General features: G+C 39.1%; 1 protein-coding gene across 10 annotated transcripts in view; it reads right to left on the minus strand.

Moving 5' to 3' along the window:
• THADA (THADA armadillo repeat containing) overlaps positions 1 to 20,372 on the minus strand; it is a 171,707-nt gene that overhangs the window by 96,961 nt on the left and 54,374 nt on the right. For 8 of the 10 annotated variants that reach the window (XR_011738218.1, XM_071806063.1, XM_071806058.1 and 5 more), the window contains 2 exons: positions 12,029 to 12,118; positions 10,517 to 10,648 (listed from right to left, as the gene is read on the minus strand). The exons of 1 other annotated variant lie outside the window; for it this stretch is intronic. Coding sequence is in view for 8 of the 9 variants with exons in the window: in XM_071806063.1 (XP_071662164.1) it covers positions 10,517 to 10,648; positions 12,029 to 12,118 (222 nt within the window). In the remaining variant the exon portion in view is untranslated. Of the gene's footprint in view, positions 1 to 10,516; positions 10,649 to 12,028; positions 12,119 to 16,939; positions 17,163 to 20,372 lie in introns of those variants that run through there. One more of the 10 variants, XM_071806066.1, reaches the window with a different exon arrangement.

Here is a 20,372-nt window from a genome sequence, read left to right on the forward strand (position 1 = left end):
ATCAGGGAGGGAAGAGGCCTGACAGTTTGCTTTGTCAATGGGTACAGGGACCTGCAGAGAAGGTAAGCAGCGTTCAGCTTGGTATATTTCCCCCATGCAGTAAGTAACAGAGTGAACCTGCCACCAAACTCTTAAGTCACGCTTCTCTTTAAGAAATCTAAACATTGTTCTGCAGCAAGGAGAACCCTGAATTACTCCCCCCACGACACGGTCCTATAGACCCTATCGCAGCATCACAATTTTGATTTCAGTTGAAATAAATTCACACCCACTGACTTCACAAAATGTTGGAAGAGGGAACCAGGAACAACAGCTGTCAAAATGGGCCTGAAACAACGGGAGAACAGGCTGAACATAAAAGAAAGGAAGATTCTGCAGAACAAGCCTGTGATCTCATAAGTCAAAGCAGGTACCCTGCTGCCATCAGAGAGAGAGGCTGGAGGAGAGGGCAGCAACCCAAACCAACCCAACCTGCCTGCTAGTGTAAGCATTTCAACACCCTCTAGGGCTTTCAAAACATAAAACTGATTGAAAATAAAGGAATAAATAAAAATCAAATGGATGTTATCCCTTGAAAACTGGACCTAGTTATGCCACAAGGTCTTAACAAATGCACTGGAAATAAAAAAAAACTGTAATACCATGTCTATATAGAATCAGACAGAAGTGTTAAGTTGTACAAGAAAGAGGCTTTGTCTTTCCTTCACCATGCAGCCACATAGATCCAAGTCATGTTACCAACTGTAAGGTAAGAAATAAAAATAATAAATTACATCAGGGGAAAACACATATGGGGATCACAGAGAGAAGTATTTAGCAACATATTCAGTGCATATTAAAAAGAGTTTGGTTATTAAGATTCAAGAGCACGGTATTGCCTGTATTAAAATAACTAAAAATTTTTTTTTATTTAAAAAAAAAATCATCAAGATCATATAGTAGTTCTTTTTTCCCCCCTTCAAATTCTCTCCTGAAAGATTAAATTTAGCAATTTTTTAATGTAGTATTACAGGTTTCCAAGCAAAGAAAGGTCCAGATACAGCATTACAAAAACACACCCCCATGCTTCCACACAATTAACATAACTTGGAATTCCATACGAGGGACAAATCAGCAGGAGAGTACGTATTCATTAATGTGACAGTAAGGTTTCCTTCAATGTGAACAATAATTTGCTATACACATACCTAAAGTTTCTTTTGTTCAGTTACTGAATTACTTGGTTTGTGTTCTTCTTTTAAGGAAACACAACTATTTTGCACTTCATTAAATTTCTGTGCTCCCTGGCAACTAAAGTATCAAAAGCATTTAAGAACTTATTTCACTCTGGAAACCTTTTACTGTAATTGGCCTGAAGATAATTTTTTGTTCTTTAATCTGAAATTAAGAACCAAAAAACCCCCAGAATAATCTGAGTATTGATATAGCACCTCAATATTTACCTAACAACAAACATTACAAAAGTATCAACAGTTTGCTGGAGGTTTTAGATCTACAATCAACACGTGAATGTCATCCAGAAAATGAGTGAACACAACCGTGGACAGAAACAGATGAAGTTTAACTTCAGGTTATTTATGTAGTACTAAACCTCTAAATATTTTTTTTTTTCTTTTGAAGTTAATGGTTGCCCAAAGTCCTAGGTTTTTAATACACTGTGTTAAGTATTTTGTTCTTCCAACTTGGGCAATTAAGATAAAACCTCATGTTTTTGCAAGGGCAGAGTCTTCCACACAAACACTTAATGAATCAGAGTAGCTGTAAATACTGCAGGTACTATATAGGCAAAGTACACAGGCTTTTATTTGCCCAAAAGCTCTGCCAGGAGTTGTTTCTCCAATATGCTTCCAAGGGCTTTCTAGGAAGAAATTATTTCTTTCTTCTTGTCACCAAGACCTGGGTTATTCTAAAAAGTGGCCAACTGATACCAAGTTGAATCAACAACAGAAACTGTAATTGTTGTGCTTCAGCTAGCCAACAAACTAGTATCTCTAATGTGTAAGCCTAAGAAAACCGTTACTAATGCTGCATGTAAACTTTAGATCAACAGAAATATTTCAGTTCTTCAATACCTCAATTCAAATTGCAGTTTCCTACAGAACATGCAGAGACAATTTAAATGGCATCTTTCCTTGCATTCCCATCAAGAAATCTCAATATCTCCAGGTGGTTAAGCTCCAGATTTAACTATTGCTTGAAATCACATGAGGTCAGAGCCTCCTTTCATGAATTTTTGGTTCACAGCTTTCTAGAGAAAAAAAACAACCACTTCTAACTCAAGGTCACCTAAAAGAAAAATTTTCACTCATGACTGTATTGCAATATCATTCATTTGTGAAAAGTTACTATCTTGTTTCACAACTGCAGAATTATGGAAAGAAACACACATCACTTACTACCAAAAGTTAGTAAAATAACAAAAAAGAACATAGACAAACTACTTTGTCTTAGCAACTGTATCATTATTTGAAGTGTATGAAAGGGAAGCTGAATGCATAAATCAAATCTCAGAACCTTATGATGATTTTGCAAGCTTCAGCTGATTGGAAACAAGAATGCAACAAGAGCAATTTTCAAAACTTATTATCAGATCCTTGAAAACAACCAAAGGATCTGGGTTCTGAAAGACACTTTCCTTCCAGCTGTACCACCAAAGCAGCTAGCCCATCACCAAAAAGCCCTCCCAACATTGACTCTTCTCAAACTCAGACTAATGTTTTTGAAAAATACTGGCTTCTAAAAATATCATTTACTTGGCTTTCCATGACATGCCGACCATCCTCTGCATCATTAATGTATTCTTTCTCTCCAATTCCATGTTCCTTCCCGCAAATACTTGTGCAGAACAAGCTACATGTTAATTGGCTGCATTTCTTGGCTAGCAAAATACCTAATAGCTGGCTAATTTTAAGTATGTAAATGAATAATACAATTACTTCACCAATCATGTGTTGACAGTCAACTACCCCATCATATTTTTTACAGGATCCTGTTTCAAATAAGTAATATACATCAAGTTTTTATCTAAGATCACAGCCACTGGCCCTCTTCAGGAGTTTGCAATACTGAAAAAAGATACTGTCTCTCTCGATGCTCACAAACATCTCTCTACTAGACATCACCTTTTATTCTCCATTAAATCTGACAGCTTCCTACACTTTGTGAATATCTCCTGAGTTGCTTCAGCTGATAATCCACCAACGAGCAGCAGACTGATGAACACAATAAAAACGAGAATAAGGAATCGATAATTAATACCTGCAGGTTGTAATATTTCCCATCAGCACCACTTGAACATGAAAGTAACATCTGGCCACAGCTTAAGAGAAAAAGTTGAGGAATACAAAGAACATAAAAGATGTATATTGATTTTTGGTTGATCAGGAGGGTCTTGAACAGCCTACTGCCGATAAAGCACTTTGCAGTCCTCTCTAGCACTACAATTTGAACTTAACCAAAACGGAAAAAAATACCATTTACTATATCTTATTTTAAAATCCTAAAAACCAAAAGTCCAAAAGCCTTCTCATTAATACTTATCGTGAACCATAAATATTTTTACAGATCTGTAGCAATTCCCATGTAATCATGACTGCAAGACAATACACTAAGTAGAAATTGAAGAATTCTGAGCCAGTCCCAACTCACAAGAGAGGAATTACACTCAGAAGTGAAACACATTCCTCTCCCTCTCTTCTCCCTCTTCTCCAGCCATACAAACCTTCCATCTTGGATGTCAAGCAAGAGATTTAACACTACACAATACAATAAGAACCTAAACAACAGTGTATGGTTTAGGGGTGTACATTGCTCCTTTTTCCAAATGTCTATGCCAGCTCATGTATTTTGGGAACCTTGCCTATAGTCACAAGGATACCTGTCTTTGTATTGCAATAACGCGTCAGCCCCATAAGCTTCCCCAGCAAGGACGGGGCATTCCAAGAGGTCAGAGCCTGCTCCTACTATCACAGGGATTCCAAATAATAAATTATTGCAGACAGTTATAATACTAAGCAGTCATACTGATCAGACATTAGGTTAAGAAAAAAAGACAGGAAAAAACAAAGACCAAAGAATGAGATGATATCCATCTAATATGGAAACCCAGGGAGATGCTTTTATACACAAGTGTAATCAGGAGCAGTTATTTTCATACAACAATCCTGTAACAAACATGTAGTTCTTCTCATCTAATGTGAAAAGGCATTCCCACAAAAGCTCTTTGCTTATCAGACCCCTCACAAGATTCCCAGTCTTACAGAAATGACAGCTGAAAATGGGCAAGTTTTAACATTAATTCTCACACTGGTGCCACACCGCACTGAAATAAAGAAAAAAAGAGGAGAAAGGCAGATGAAGCACATGCAGCACAACCATTCAGGTAGCCTGTTTGGCTCATTACCGAAGGATACCAGTGTTAATCCTAGAGAAAGTCAGATGTCTGCTTTCAAGTCAGATACAGGATGATATAATAAACTCACACAGGCAATTGTACATGTGCCAGTCAAAACAAAAATGCAGGAAACTGCATTTAAATAACTTACATAAGCAGCAATTTTAACAAGGTATACATGGATGACTTCAGTCAAGCTCTTCCCAAACAAACTGTAGATACCTTGTTCTCAGAACTCCCCCAATTCTCCATCTCTTGTGCTCCTTACTGTAAGGTTTTAACCTTATTTCAAGTCTCACAGGCACTTTTGATTTTACACTTTAATTTTCTTTATTTCTCCATCTTACCCCTGACCCAATTCCTATGAAGCCTATAGAGGCTTTGTCACAGAGCTATAACAGATCAGGACTAGACACCTGACAGACCAGATATAATTTAACATAATTAAACACAAACCAAAACAATAAAACTAATAGGCATAAGTCAAAGATTAACTACCTTGAAAGAGTAACCCTCTCACACACATGCAAGTAACATTATTGATCAATTAATACTGAAATTCACAACACCTTCTAGAATATTAATACTACTTACTCACATCTTTTTCCTTACTATGTTTCCCTAAGTAGCAAGCTCTCACAGATTTATAAAATAGTAAGACAAAATCATATCTCCTAGAAAGCCCCAGAATTCATGGTCAGGTGCTCCACTCCCTGAGAAGCTCAAATAAATAAGTGAGATGGATCCAGGTTTAACATATTTTTTTTCAAACTCCCTAAAACATATAATTCCATGAGTTGCAACATTAGATCACACGGATCAGAACAGTAAGATGGGAGTTTTAAGTATGCACCTTTACATAACTGGATTTCTTGTTCAATGGCAAAAGATGTGAACTACCACAATATTTCTTCCTTGTCTGTACTGAAGTAAACCAAGCAATGAAGACTGAAAGGAATATGTAAGGAATTTGTGAACATAAGCAGAAAAAGGAATGGGGAGAGGACAAAAATAACAAACAACAAAACACAACAACTAGTAATGCTGCAACGGAATGACATTTTGCAACTTAGTAGAAAAGCATCAAAGAACCACATAAATTGGTCAATGGTAAAAGACAGCACGATAATATAAATATATGAAGTATGCCTGGCAACTGAAAACCCTATTTGGGGGATACAGCATTATGCAACATCATAAGATTTCTTCATTACATGGGAAAGATCTTATACATTTCACTAATCAGAAAAATTGAAAACAATTGGTCCTCTGTACTGGGTTCAAGCAGAGGGCAACTGAAGGTCTATTTTTTTTATTTCAAGCAACTATTTTTAAAGATAGGCTCTGCTTCACTCTGGCCAACAAAAACTGTAATATAAAATTGACTATAAGAGATCAAAATTAAAGTTCAAATTCCTATTACAAATTTGTATTTTGAGTAACAGCACTTTTAAAATAGCTTCTAAGCTTGTTGGTATCTGATATTCCTTAATCTCTGAATAGCATTTTGTATAGAACAATTTATGGAATCTGTATGTTACAGACTGAACCTTTTCACTAAAAAGTCATCTTTTACAACAGGAACCCACATTTTGTTTCTAAATTTAAAAAAAACTTCCCTTGTAACATGCATATTGTTCTGGATTGGCATCTGTTCAGGTTTTAAAGCAATTTAACTATTAAAGTCCAGAAAACTTCTCGTATTTACCCACTAAATAAAACCAAGAGCACCACGTTAGTTGTGGTGACTGAAAACTCATGTGGAATCATGGCCTCCAGCATATTTTTTTGCCTTTTTCTGCCAAGTTTGAAAGAAAACTGGATCAACCATCTGTATCACTTCTTGCAGAGGGCCAGATCTACAAATGTAATTCTCTGCTAAGAAACATCAGAAGGTGAGAGTCACATAACACATCCAAAAAAGTCCACCAAATCCCTAGGGGAACAGATCTTTCCAGGGCAGGGGATAACAAGATCAATGTAAATCCATGTACCCTCTACCTGATGCATCCAACCCACTTAAATAATAGATTTGAGCTTTCCTATCACAGCTACTACCACAGCATTTGAGCTGCAAGTTTACTCACAACCTCTCCTTCGCTCATCATTCCTTTAGGAATGACTCACAGTAACAGGGCACCTGAGAATGCTCCATCCTACCAAAAATTTTTCCTTGCCACATACAATTTTGTTTTCCTTGTATCTTAGTGTCTGCCATTAACTAATACAGTCAGAGTAATTATCCTGGAGTATTAAAGCCAAGCTCACTTGAGTGCAAAACCAAAATAGCACCAGATCAGTTTGGGGTGATAGTCCCCAACATGAAACAGCATCAGGGGATTCGGGAATTTAGCTCCTCCATTTTACACAAAGATGCAAGTTAAAAATTCTGCACAAGAAGAGTGTCTATTTCACAGGTGTGTTAATTTCATGGCTAGATGTTCACATTTCTATTTAAATTGTTCTCCTTCCCCTCTACTCCGCCCTGGTGAGACCCCATCTGGAATATTGTGTCCAGTTCTGGGCCCCTCAGTTCAAGAAGGACAGGGAACTGCTGGAGAGGGTCCAGCATAGGGCAACAAAGATGATTAAGGGAGTGGAGCATCTCCTTTATGAGGAAAGGTGGAGGGAGCTGGGTCTCCTTAGTTTGGAGAAGAGGAGACTGAGGGGTGACCTTATTAATGTTTATAAATATATAAAGGGTGAGTGCCACGAGGATGGAGTCAGGCTCTTCTCAGTGGCAAACAATGATAGGACAAGGGGCAATGGGATCAAGCTGGAACACAAGAGGTTCCACTTAAATTTGAGAAAGAACTTCTTCTCAGTGAGGGTAACAGAGCACTGGAACAGGCTGCCCAGGGAGGTTGTGGAGTCTCCTTCCCTGGAGACATTCAAAGCCCGCCTGGACACATTCCTGTGCGACCTCACCTAGGCGTTCCTGCTCCAGCAGGGGGATTGGACTGGATGATCGTTTGAGGTCCCTTCCAATCCCAAACATACTGTGATACTGTGATAATATACCTAGAAGCAACACTGCTTTGAAATCTCTCTATTTGTCAAAGTTTTATAGGGGAATTTCACAAAGAATTAAAAACAGTTTTGTCAAGTAGAAGACAAGGCACATACATCAAAAGAGTTTCTAAAAACTGTCCAATAAGTTAAAGCTAATTTTTAAGAAACTTCCTAAAAGATTGAAAAGTCACACTCCTAGACTTCAATTAGTGAAAAGTATCCAAGTCAATACAGCAACACTCGTTTTACACCTTCAGAGCATTCATCCCAGAACATTTAACACTAAACAAACACTCCGTCAATGCCATGGTACAAGAGGACATAAGGTAACTTGAATTTATATCATTCTGAAGAGATTAGAGGTCTTTGAAAGGGGGAAGGGGAGGCAAAAGGGAGGTTATGTTTTTGTTTCATACTTAAAACATTACCTCCCAATTACCTCCCTTGTTAATCAAAAACATTCTGTACATTCCTTCATCTTAGAAAGTAACCATTAAAGCAGACCTATCTATCTGTTAAACAACAAAAAAAAAAGGTGAGGTAATAAGCTCTGAATCAAAGTGTTGCCTTCCAAATAAAACATCTGCAAGGGGAAAGGGGAAAAAATAACTTTTAATAGAACTGCAGATAGGCAATCAAACGCTCTAGTTCAACAGGGAGTAACAAGTATACACACAGAGGCTGAGATTTGTCCTTGTAGCATTTAATCGTACTCATATTGTGCAATTCATCTCAGCACGGTCAGAGCAACCACAGCTCTACTCCCACTAAATGGAAAATTCCACTCAGTCTTAAGTTGAATGCTTCAAAAGCCCTATTTGAATTCTTCCTGTTAAACCTCGTTTTGTTCAGAGAACTGCTCGTTTGCTTGCAAACGCAGCAAGTATTCTGTTCTTCCTCTCAGAGCAACAAATGAATCTCGCTTCGTTGCAGGTTGAGCCCTGGAAAGAGCCTGCAGATGAGTTATCGGTGATATTCACCCCCTCTCTCCCCACTGCACAAGTGGTTATCTTTCCTTGACTGCGGTACAGTAACAGAAGTGTAAAAAACCTCAGAGTAAAAATATAGCAAATAAAGGTTATAATTTCATTGGGCTACCATTAATTTTACGTATACACAGAAGTTATGTAATACAATACCACACTGAGCAATTGAAAGGAACAGTTAACATATACAATTTAATGTCTTGATGCACAGGGCCTTTGGCACAAGGCCTTCTCTTTGATCCTAAGTAGTTACTACACAACAATCTTCATTACCATCTTCTAAAGAACTCAACAAACAGGAAAGAATTCTATTTTAGTTCACCTGCTCTTGTAGAATGGAAAAAAAGAAGGGAAACAGAAGGGGAAATAGCAACATATTTATCTTACCTAGGTAAATCACCCTGATGTATTCCAACTAATGCAGTCAGAGTGAACTGAAAACAATCATGATATTCAAGAACATGGGCATAATAACAGTACAAAGAAATACGGCCAGTAAGCAGCACACCGACCTGTATCATAGACATACATTTGCCCCTGCAGAATCTCCTGGCAACCATAAAAAAATGCCAATGCTTTGCTAAGTAATGCATCAGAAAATGGATGTCTATACAGCCACATACAATTTTCTGTCTGGAATATTTGAGAATGTTATTCTAGGCTTACACCTGTATCCAAAGCACTTACTACCAGAATCAATGGAAAAGAAACACAGAAAACATCATCTTTATCTCCCACTCCTCTCCTCTTTAGGAACACAGTTAAAGGAAGGTAGGCCCAATAGTACAGCTCTCTTAAAAGTCTCAGGTTCTTCATTTAAGGTTTTTATTATGTTTTTCTCCCCACATCTTCTGAATGGATTTAAATAACTTCAAGAGAATAAGGTAATTACGTGTCAAGAGTTATTCTGCTGGTTTATGCACCATGCCAAAAGTAGTGGTCATAATATAAAGACAAAACTCAAAAGGTTTAACCAAAAACTTATCAAAGTTAATCTATTATCAATAACAGAAACTATGCCAAAACATTATACTAAAATATAATAACAATAAATAAATAACCACTCTCTGGTGTATTAACAAAGGCATGAAAGAGCTCATCAATTATGTACCAAACAAATACAGTTTTAAACATTTCCCCAAAGAGCACTTAACATTCAAATACAGCAGAAAACCAAACATTTTTTATTGTCAAATACAGTGCACTTAACAACTCTTACTGTAAGTATTTTCCTTTAAGAAAAAATGGTAGGCCATTATTTATTCTTGAAAATTCCAAAACCTTGTAAGAAGCAAGAAATATATCACATCTGCTGTGAAGGATAAGCAAAGCTATTACTATTTTCTATAAAAACTAGAAGACCTGAGGATAACAACAACTCTATCTTGTTTCACTACTAAAGGAGCAAGATTAAGAGCAGAATTTTCTCACTCTGTTGCTCTGAAGCTTTCACACAGATAGCAAGACTTCCTCTAAAACTGATTATGCACCTTTCTCCTCATCCACCACAGCCCTGTTCCCTTATGAGGTTCCCCATCTCATAGCAGTGGCATATAGAATAGCAAAAATATCTGCTGAATACCTTGATGTAGCCACCATATAAACAAAAGTCACACCACATAAAACTTGAAAAGTCACCTTAGATATATATTAGATACAGGATATATCCGTGTCTTCACCTAGCTATATATGCATATATTTATATATATGGATGGATATGAAGAGAAACATATACAGACGTCTACAAATCTATACACTAGTCATTACATTTATGTGTTACAAACATTCTGCAGGACTGAAAAACCCATCAGAAGTTTGTACAGCAAATCTTGTATTGCTGAAGTCAGTCAAGCTCATCAGCTTTCACCTCGCTTCTTTGTGGCAGCAATCACGCTGAACAGCATTTGTAGATAAAGATTCACAAACAAGTCATGAAATGACTTGCAAGAGATGAAATTCCTTATAATTCCCCGCAAGCATTAATAAGTCCAACCAATGAATATCAGTTTCTCTGTTAAGAACTAAAGCTGAAGGGAAGCTTAAAAAGGCATTTTATTAAAAGAAAAAACCCTAAAGATTTAAGAAAGAAGTCTCACCACATGAAAACCACCACAAAAAACCTTACCTTATAATCAATGGGACAAACGGTGCCATGCTGAGCGCTGAGTAGGTGCCATCCATTGGAGATGGATACAGCCTCCCCAGGATTAAAAGCAAAAGAAACAAGCTAGGATGGATTTTCAGCTCTTCAGCTTCACTAAATAAAACAGCAATACGAAGCACATGGTGAAAAAAGCATCCTCCAGCACGATAGTCTTGCGACTCTTCCACACACAATATCCTTCTGCATTTCTGGTTCAAGGAGGTATGCCAGGCTGACCATTGCAAGAAAGTGCAAACCCTGCTGGGATCAAACAGCATCCAGTTCTCCTACGGCACCACTGGGAACCCCTCTATGAGGGCACTTCAGGCTGTGCTGCCTTCACCTGCCTACTTCATCCCAAGCCTCCTTTTTTCCTAATGACAGTGAGCTGCCTTGGCTTTCAAATAATATCAAAAACCAGCACAGATAATGTCTCTTTAGGAACTGAGAAAGCTGAGTTACAAAAAGATGGTTAAAAAAAAAAAAAGTCTTTTTTTCAGTTTGGAAGGGAACGTCTATTTAGTAAACAGAAGGCTTAATTAAAGAATTATTCTTGTCAATGACACCAAATGGCTACTATTCATACTGTAAAAACAATCAGAAATCCAACTTAAAAAAATCTACACTTCTGGATTTATATAATGATTAATAATAAGATAAAGTGTTAATCTGCACCCAAAAAAAAAAGCATTCAAGGCCAACATTTCAGGCAGCAACTTTCTTTTTCAGTTTAAATACTCCCCAAAATCTTTCAGTGATGACACTGCCACCTTTCAAAGCGTCAGGTAAAGCAGATACCTGCAAGGAACATATACATACACTTTTCTTAGAGCAGAGACTGCAAAACACGCAAAAACTGGTAAAGCTCCTGCTTCAAAGTTGGATACTCAGGCCCATTAAACAGAAAGCTGAACCTCGCCCATAAATCAGCTGCTGAACTTCCACAGTTTATACCGCAGCATTTTAAGAAAAAACAAAGCCAGCACTGGTTTACTTTAAAAGTTCATGAACCTGGGGGCAACAGCATCAGCGTCATCCCAAACAATATCTCTCCTGCACTGTTCAAACTGGAGTGCTCAGCCACCAGTTGTGGAGTCCTGAGAAATTGCTCAAGGACCTTCCCAGAGTCAGTGTCACAGGCTGGAACATATTCATTTAGGGGCACATGAGGCCTATGACTGTATCACTTTATCACGTCAGGAAGTCTCATCGTTAAACACAAGACATAGTCAAACACCCAGTTTCTGTCTTCTCCTGAAAAATATACCTTCTTTAACATCTGATCCAAGAAACACAGCAGTCATGAATTGCTCGACAGGAGTTCATACTCCAGAGACTGGCTGCAATGAGCAAAACTTACAGGAAAAGAACCTTAGCAGAAGACACTGGCAAAACTACACCACAAAAAGAGCAGTGTTAAGGTGCATGTGACACAACTCAGTTTAACCTTTTATTGCACTTTAGGTTTCAAAGCCTTCTGAGACATTGTCTTACCTGTTCAAAGTATTGGTTACAATCTCCAACTGTTTGAGAAGGAAAGGATAAAGACTTGGAAACCGAGAGAAAAACTCCCTTCCTGTCATTCTGCAGAAGGAAATGAAGAACAATTACAATTAGCATTCTGCGTAATTAGTCACACTCAGAATACCAGTTTACTTATTAGGTTTCTGATGCTATAGTGAACTCAGAGAGCCAGAAGAACCATGAACACATGATGAACTCCTTTCACACAAGGCAAAATGTTTTCATTAAAAACGATGATACAGCATAGTTTACACAAGTTAAGTAACTCTGTCTGTATGTGTGCAGACTAACACTTTGTCAGCTAAAATGCTCATGCCTTTTTGGGTAAAACAAATTTTAGCCCCTTAATCACACTAAAAGGAAAAGATATAGCAGCTTAAATTCTGGCACCATTTTAACAACATTCTGGTTGAAGAAGAGAAGATTACACTTGCTGTAGTATGGCTCAGGAACTAAACAGCTAATAAAATACATTTAATATACATGTACTAACAGATGCTTATATTTTACTGACACCGAAAAGCATCTCAGAACAGTAACTCACAGGAGGTCTGTAATACACAGCAGAAGCAGCGTCTGACTTCGCATTAGCCCTCTTTACACACTGCTGCTTCCAGCACTTGGCACTGGTAGCACTTCCAGGCCAGTTTTGCTTGTACAGATGTAGCAACCACATTCAAAACAGAGCAAAGCACCAATACCTATCAAATTCATCATTAGCCAGAATTCGTAAGGCAGCATAGTTCAAGCCACAAGCAGCAAATCAATCCGAGAAAAAAAAAACACCAAATAAAAATCTTCTGTATTTGTTTTATAACCTTCCAACTAGATAAAGGATGGCTTCAGGGTTTACAGGAAACCATTTAGCATTGTTTAAGCAAGAACGACTCAAATGTTAGAGTGGGGAGATTCTAATTAGACATAAATGCTACGCAGATCAAACAGATTTCCTTTAAAAATAGAGAGAGGGCCAACCATTTAAAAAAAGAAAGTCAACTGCATAGTTTGCTTGCCACACAATCAACCGAGATAAACAAGTGCATGTTAGTGTGACACCAATGCAAAGCTTCCAACCAGTAGACAGATCTAGGTCTAGAAAAATAACATGATGAGACAGCGAGATCTAATTTGTGTAAAAATATGTATACAAAAAAAAATAAAATTAAATTAAAATTAAAAACATCAGTCAAGAGTAAATCAGCACATGGCAAAGATCAACAGAGCTTCTTCCAGGACTCAGCTACCATAACATGTCTGAGCCACTGGCCACAGAATAAACACAGGGAAACCAGATCACTAGGTGGAAACAAATGTTCAGAGACAGAGGAGGCTTTCCGCAGGCACCTCAGAACAGCGCAGTGAATTGCTGTAACTAAATGCATGACCAAAGATTCTGCAGTAGCTGCTGTAACTGCAAAGAAGATTTCAGTTAAAAACTTTAGATGGAAGCACTGGAACCCTGAATGAATATAAACTGAAGCCCTAATGAGGATGGCATAAAACACCAATACTGATCATCATTAGCTATTTAAGCAGAAAACACACAAGTAATTTCTTATCACACAATGTCAAAACCTGACACCAAATGCTCCTAACATCCCATACTCAGATTCCAAAACTTCTGGCTTTTGTAGCTCATCTAACAGCTCCTTCAGAACAACTTATTTTTTGACACATACACTGCATAGCAGGTTGAAGATGTAGAAGTCGAACAGCACAAAACATAAGATCTTGATACATAAGCAAATATATCAAGTCAAACAGCCCATCTTACCAAGTTTTCATATATAAAACATTAAAAACTCCATTAAAAATATATTAAAAAGCAAAGAAAAAAAATGCTGTTATACCTCCATCTCTTGTGCCACTGAATGCACAAAGCAAAAGTGGGGTTAAGTTTCCTATGGAACATGTGGCCACTGGTTAGAGGCATAAGAAAGAGGACTATGGGCAAGTAATATTGCAAAGAAGTATTGTTGAACTGGTCCATTTTTTTATGTATTAAAAATTCAGGAACCAATTTTTAATTGATGTTAAATAATGTGACTGAATATTCTTACAAAGCCTTAAAATTCTTTGTAATTAGTGTGGTTTCATTAATCTTTTTGACAGGGAAAGAAAACGATAGCTACTGAAGTGGGTAACTTGCATGACCTCCCACTCAGTTTACTGTTCCACAGGGTTATGTGAGGGGAGAAGACAATCTAATCAAAACCATTACTCAGCAGGATCTGCAGAAAAGATGCCCAAAGGCACTTTCAGAAAAAAAAAAAAAAAAAAGACAACTGTCTGAGCAGACAAGTTGAGGAGGGACAATTTTACAGGGACTCCAGTTCAGAGAAGAAACAAGAAAGATGACACATTAGCAGAAGCGCTATAAAATGAAAGGGGATTAGACTAGATGATCTCTTGAGGTCCCTTCCAATCCCTAACATTCTGTGATTCTGTGTTCTCAAAAGTACAGAACACCGACTTAAATGTGAACCCACTACCTGGGGATGTCAAGGCAGGGAGATGCGCAACTGAAGAATCAGTAGAAAGCAAAATAGCTACATAGAGTCAAACATGGAGATACTAGTTCTTTGATTTTTGATTACTGACCGTGCTTGTTGCTCCTAGAAGCACGTACACATTATTAGGCACTCACAAGTACTTGTGTGCAGTATCTGACACGGGAACAACAAAAAAAAGCAGTGGTTCTGCTTTTCAAAAAAGTTAATGGCACTACACCACGTATCTTCTATTAACTTCATAAAAAAATTTACTGCTTTTAAAAAATACTAAGACTTTTTAGTGATGTAGACAGACTCATGCGCGTGCATACACATATAATTATGAGTTAGACTTCATAGTTAATAACCTGCCCATAGATTTAAAACAGGATAAGTTGTTGACTGAAACAATAAAAAAAAAGTCACTCCCAGCAGTTTTCATGGGGTTTTTCCTCCTTTTCTAAAAAATCTCTAACAAGGAATGATAGATCTAAATTAAAAATATAGATAACTATCTTTCCATTAGTCACTGACACAGTTCAAACACAGATTTTTGGCAATGTAGGACCATAATTAAACCCTTAAAACAAACATTTTGCAGAACACGGGATTTTACAACTATTCACCCTAAGACATGTTTATAAGAGAAGTAATTGGGAAGAGCCTTAAGACACTAATATTTTTCCCCAAGTCCAGCTGAAATTATTTTTATATTGCTTCAGAGCTTGCCTTTGACAGTATGTTCAATCACAGGCTCTGCAAAAGTATTTTCTTTTTTCCTGTTAGTAACCCAAAGTAGCACAATTACACAATCCTTAATTTCAAATGGGATCACTGAAATCTAAACAATGGAGTAGTGGAAGATTATTTACTGAAATAGGAAGTATTGTAATGAAACAGAAAAGTTACCAGTGTGCTGATGATGCTTACAATAAAATCCTTCTCCCCAGTGTAAGTTGTCATTTAGGCATATGGTTGAAATGATGCTTAACGTCAAAAGGTTGAGAGATAAACTAATGGAAGCATATTGTATGCTCTTAAATACGCTTACAAAAATAGTTTGTAAAATTGTATACATGCAGAATACTGTGGTACCTAAATAATGCAATATTTACACCTCAGATACTTTGCAGCATAGCAATGTTAATGCTTTGCCATATGCAAGCAATCCTGCAGAAAAGCCAGATGACTGCATTAGAGTACAACCCATTCACAAAAGATTCCATTTTGATGCCTACAGACGGCAGTCATGTTTACCACTTTTCAGAAGGTAATATGGACAATAAGTGTTCACGTGGAAAGGGAAACATACATGAGTTTCTTTCCCTTTTTAACTCAGGTTTCCCATCTGAAGAGAAGCTTCATTAACAAAACAAAGTCATACAGATGTATCTTCTGTAGCATACAGAATCAAACTACACCCACCATTTCAAACTGTTCTCTACATGCCCTTGAGTCAAACTAACTCTTTCCCACCTTTGCCTTCTCTAGAGTTTATTTAAGAAGGAAAGAAAGCTGGGATGACAGCATGAAAGAGATTCCCCAGTATTTAGAGAAGTTACTCTCAAGGGATGTGATACTACAAAGGACAGAATCTCATACCTAGCAGTGAGCATTTGGAAGACAACAATGAATCACAGATAAATAAACAAATATCAAAACCAAACAAACAAACAAAAAAACCAACTAGTCGTAGTAGTAAAATTTACAACAAATGACACAACTGAAGTTAGACTGCAAATCCATAAAACTTTAAGGAAAAGTCTATTTTAAGCATGAACAAGAATATAGTTTGCAGTGTTGATAAATGCTTCTTTAGGAAAAATGCATAAAAAACAGTTTTACTTTTCTCTGAAATAACCTAAACTAGAAGTCCTTTATACTCCTGATTTCAGTAGTTCTTCCATTCATCTATCACTGGTTCTTTGGCTTTATCACTTTTCAGATTAGAAAATGAGGTGGCTTACAGTAAGAAAGATCATGTTCTTACAAGTTTCCATTTCATCTGCTTTGCTTGTGAAGACATTGGGTATCAAATTTCTAGAACCAAATTCACAAATGCTGCTGAGAACTGTGACATCTCCAGTCATTAAATACTGTATTTGTCTGAGTAGCAACTTCATGCTGCATAATTCAAAGGTTAGTATCTATGTTTATTTAACAAGTGTCTCTCTAAATAAATATTCCATCTTTATGCATAATGAGTGTGTAAATTATTTAATGGAATTTTTTAAAATGCATTTAAGAATAAAATTGTGGATGTTGCAGTGTTTTTTTTTTAAAGCTGTGCTGTACACTTAAAAGAATACTCTAGAAGATTAAAATTCTGCTGTGACTCTAGGGCATATGTATCGCTTTACTGTGACATGTGTCAAAGATTACCTGCTTCTGTTCTTTCATGTATTTTTCAGATGAACTGAAGGCTTTATAACCTTGTATGCTGCTTTTAGTAACTGACATGGTAAAGAACATTTGCAGCGAGTCTGTTCATATTTGAGTTTAGCATAGGTGAGATTCAGAGACAATGAATCTTCTGAGAGTAGCAAGGGTATTTGGTGCTCTTTTTAAACAGAAATTTTTCTGACATATCAGGTACAAATGAATGGCCAGATCTGTAAAAGGGAAAAAAATACGAAGAATTTTTGTAAAACGGAAAAGTAGAACTGGAATGTGAAAAAAACCCAAACAAACAAACAATATAGACAGGCACATTTAGAGAGACCAAGATCAAGAATGCAGTTTTCACAAAATCACATAAGTCCTCTTTTAATTGTCTCATGTAAAATCTACTCTCACTACACCAATCCTTACATTAGAATCATTAACCATAATCACAGTATCACAGTATGTTTGGGATTGGAAGGGACCTCAAAAGATCATCTAGTCCAATCCCCCTGCTGGAGCAGGAACGCCTAGGTGAGGTCGCACAGGAACATGTCCAGGCGGGCTTTGAATGTCTCCAGGGAAGGAGACTCCACAACCTCCCTGGGCAGCCTGTTCCAGTGCTCTGTTACCCTCACTGAGAAGAAGTTCTTTCTCAAATTTAAGTGAAACCTCTTGTGTTCCAGCTTGATCCCATTGCCCCTTGTCCTATCATTGTTTCTCACTGAGAAGAGCCTGACTCCATCCTCGTGGCACTCACCCTTTATATATTTATAAACATTAATAAGGTCACCCCTCAGTCTCCTCTTCTCCAAACTAAAGAGCCCCAGCTCCCTCAGCCTTTCTTCATAAGGGAGGTGCTCCACTCCCTTAATCATCTTTGTTGCCCTACGCTGGACCCTCTCCAGCAGTTCCCTGTCCTTCTTGAACTGAGGGGCCCAGAACTGGACACAATATTCTAGATGGGGTCTCACCAGGGCGGAGTAGAGGGGAAGGAAGACCTCTCTCGATCTACTGACCACCCCCCTTGTAATACACCCAAGGATGCCATTGGCCTTCCTGGCCACAAGGGCACAGTGCTGGCTCATGGTCATCCTGTTGTCCACCAGGACCCCCAGGTCCCTTTCCCCTACACTGCTCTCTAATAGGTCATTCCCCAACCTATACTGGAACCTGGGGTTGTTCCTGCCCAGATGCAGGACTCTACACTTTCCCTTGTTAAATTCCATCAGGTTATTCCCCGTCCAACTCTCCAGCCTGTCCAGGTCCCGCTGGATGGCAGCACAGCCTTCTGGTGTGTCAGCCACTCCTCCCAGCTTAGTGTCATCAGCAAACTTGCTGATAGTACACTCAATTCCCTCATCTAAATCATTAATGAATATATTGAATAATATTGGCCCCAGTACTGACCCCTGAGGCACTCCACTAGATACTGGCCTCCAACTGGACTCCGCACCATTGACCACCACTCTCTGGCTTCTCTCTTTAAGCCAGTTTGCAACTCACCTCACTACTCTATTGTCGAGACCACACCTCCTCAACTTCGCTGTGAGGATGCTGTGAGGGACTGTGTCAAAGGCTTTACTGAAGTCAAGGTAGACCACATCCACTGCTCTGCCATCATCCATCCACCTTGTTACATTCTCATAAAAGGCTATGAGGTTGGTCAAGCATGACTTACCCTTGGTAAAGCCATGCTGACTGCCCCTAATGACCCTCTTATCCCTGATGTGCCTTGAGATGACACCAAGGATAAGCTGTTCCATTACTTTCCCAGGGACAGAGGTGAGGCTGACCGGTCTATAATTACCCGGGTCCTCCTTCTTGCCCTTTTTGAAGACTGGAGTGACATTTGCTTTCCTCCAATCCACGGGCACCTCTCCCGTTTCCCAAGACTTGGCAAAAATGATGGAGAGTGGTCTAGCAATGACTTCAGCCAGCTCCCTCAGCACCCGCGGATGCATCCCATCTGGACCCATGGATTTATGGATGTCCAGACTACTTAATTGTTCTCTAACCCAGTCCTCATCGACTAAAGCAAACTCCTCCATTGACCTGGCTTAATCCGGGGTCTCAGGGGTACAGGGCTCCCCAGGACAGCCTCCAGCGGAGTAGACAGAGACAAAGAAGGCATTCAGCAATTCTGCCTTCTCTGTGTCTTCTGCCACCAGGGCACCCACCTCATTCATCAGTGGGCCTACATTGCCTCTGGTATTAGTTTTATCTGCTATGTATTTGAAAAAGTTCTTTTTGCTGTCCTTGACCCCTCTCGCCAGCTGTAATTCTAAGGAGGCCTTGGCTACCCTAGCTGCCTTCCTACATCCTCTAACAGCAGCCTTATATTCCTCCCAAGTGGCCAGTCCCTGCTTCCATGACCTGTAAACTCGCCTCTTCTGCTTGAGCATACCCAACAGATCCCTATTCAACCACACTGGCCTTCTGGCTCCCTTCCTCGACTTCCTATGTGTGGGGATGCTCTGATCCTGAGCATGGAAGAAGCAATCTCTGAATGCGATCCAGCTCTCTTGGGCCCCTTTTCCTTCAAGCAGTCTTGCCCATGGGATTTCCCCCAGCAATTGCTCGAAAAGGCCGAAATTAGCCCTGCCAAAGTCCAGGGTTGCAATTCTACTTGCTATTCTGTTCCTGCCACACGAGATGCTGAACTCCACCATCTCGTGGTCACTGCAACCCAGGCAGCCCTCAACCTTTACTGCTTCGACCAGACCCTCTTTGTTAGTGAGGATGAGATCCAGCAGTGCACCTCTCCTGGTCGGCTCCTCCACCATCTGCATGAGGAAGTTATCATCAATGCACTGGAGGAACCTCCTGGACTGTGGCTGGCTGGCTGAATGGTCCTTCCAGCAAACATCAGGGAAGTTAAAATCACCCACAACAACCAGGGCCTGTGACTGTGAGGCCACTCTCAGCTGCGCATAGAAGGCCTCACCAACTTCCTCAGTCTGATCTGGTAGCCTGTAATAGACACCTACAACCGTATCATCCCTGTCAGCCTGTCCCTTGATCCTGATCCATACACTCTCAACTCGTTCCTCATCCGCTCCTGGGCAGAATTCAGTACATTGCAGTTGCTCTCTCACATAGAGAGCAACTCCACCACCACGCCTGGCTGGCCTGTCTTTCCTGAAAAGGGCGTAGCCATCCATGACCACATTCCAGTCATGTGAACTGTCCTACCACATTTCTGTAATTGCCACCAGATCATAATCTCCCGACCGAACATAGGATTCTAACTCCTCCTGCTTATTCCCCATGCTGCACGCATTGGTGCACAGGCATTTCAGGGAGCGAGCAGAGCACATCAATTTCTCCCTAGGGGCACAGGAGGCCACCCGGTCCTCATCTGTTTTAGAATGCTGCCCCACTGGGGCAAGTCCAGCTACAACCCCATCCCCCTTCGAGCCTAGTTTAAAGCTCTCCAA

Source organism: Patagioenas fasciata, chromosome 3 (assembly GCF_037038585.1).
Source record: "Patagioenas fasciata isolate bPatFas1 chromosome 3, bPatFas1.hap1, whole genome shotgun sequence".
Classification (NCBI taxonomy): Eukaryota; Metazoa; Chordata; class Aves; order Columbiformes; family Columbidae; genus Patagioenas; species Patagioenas fasciata.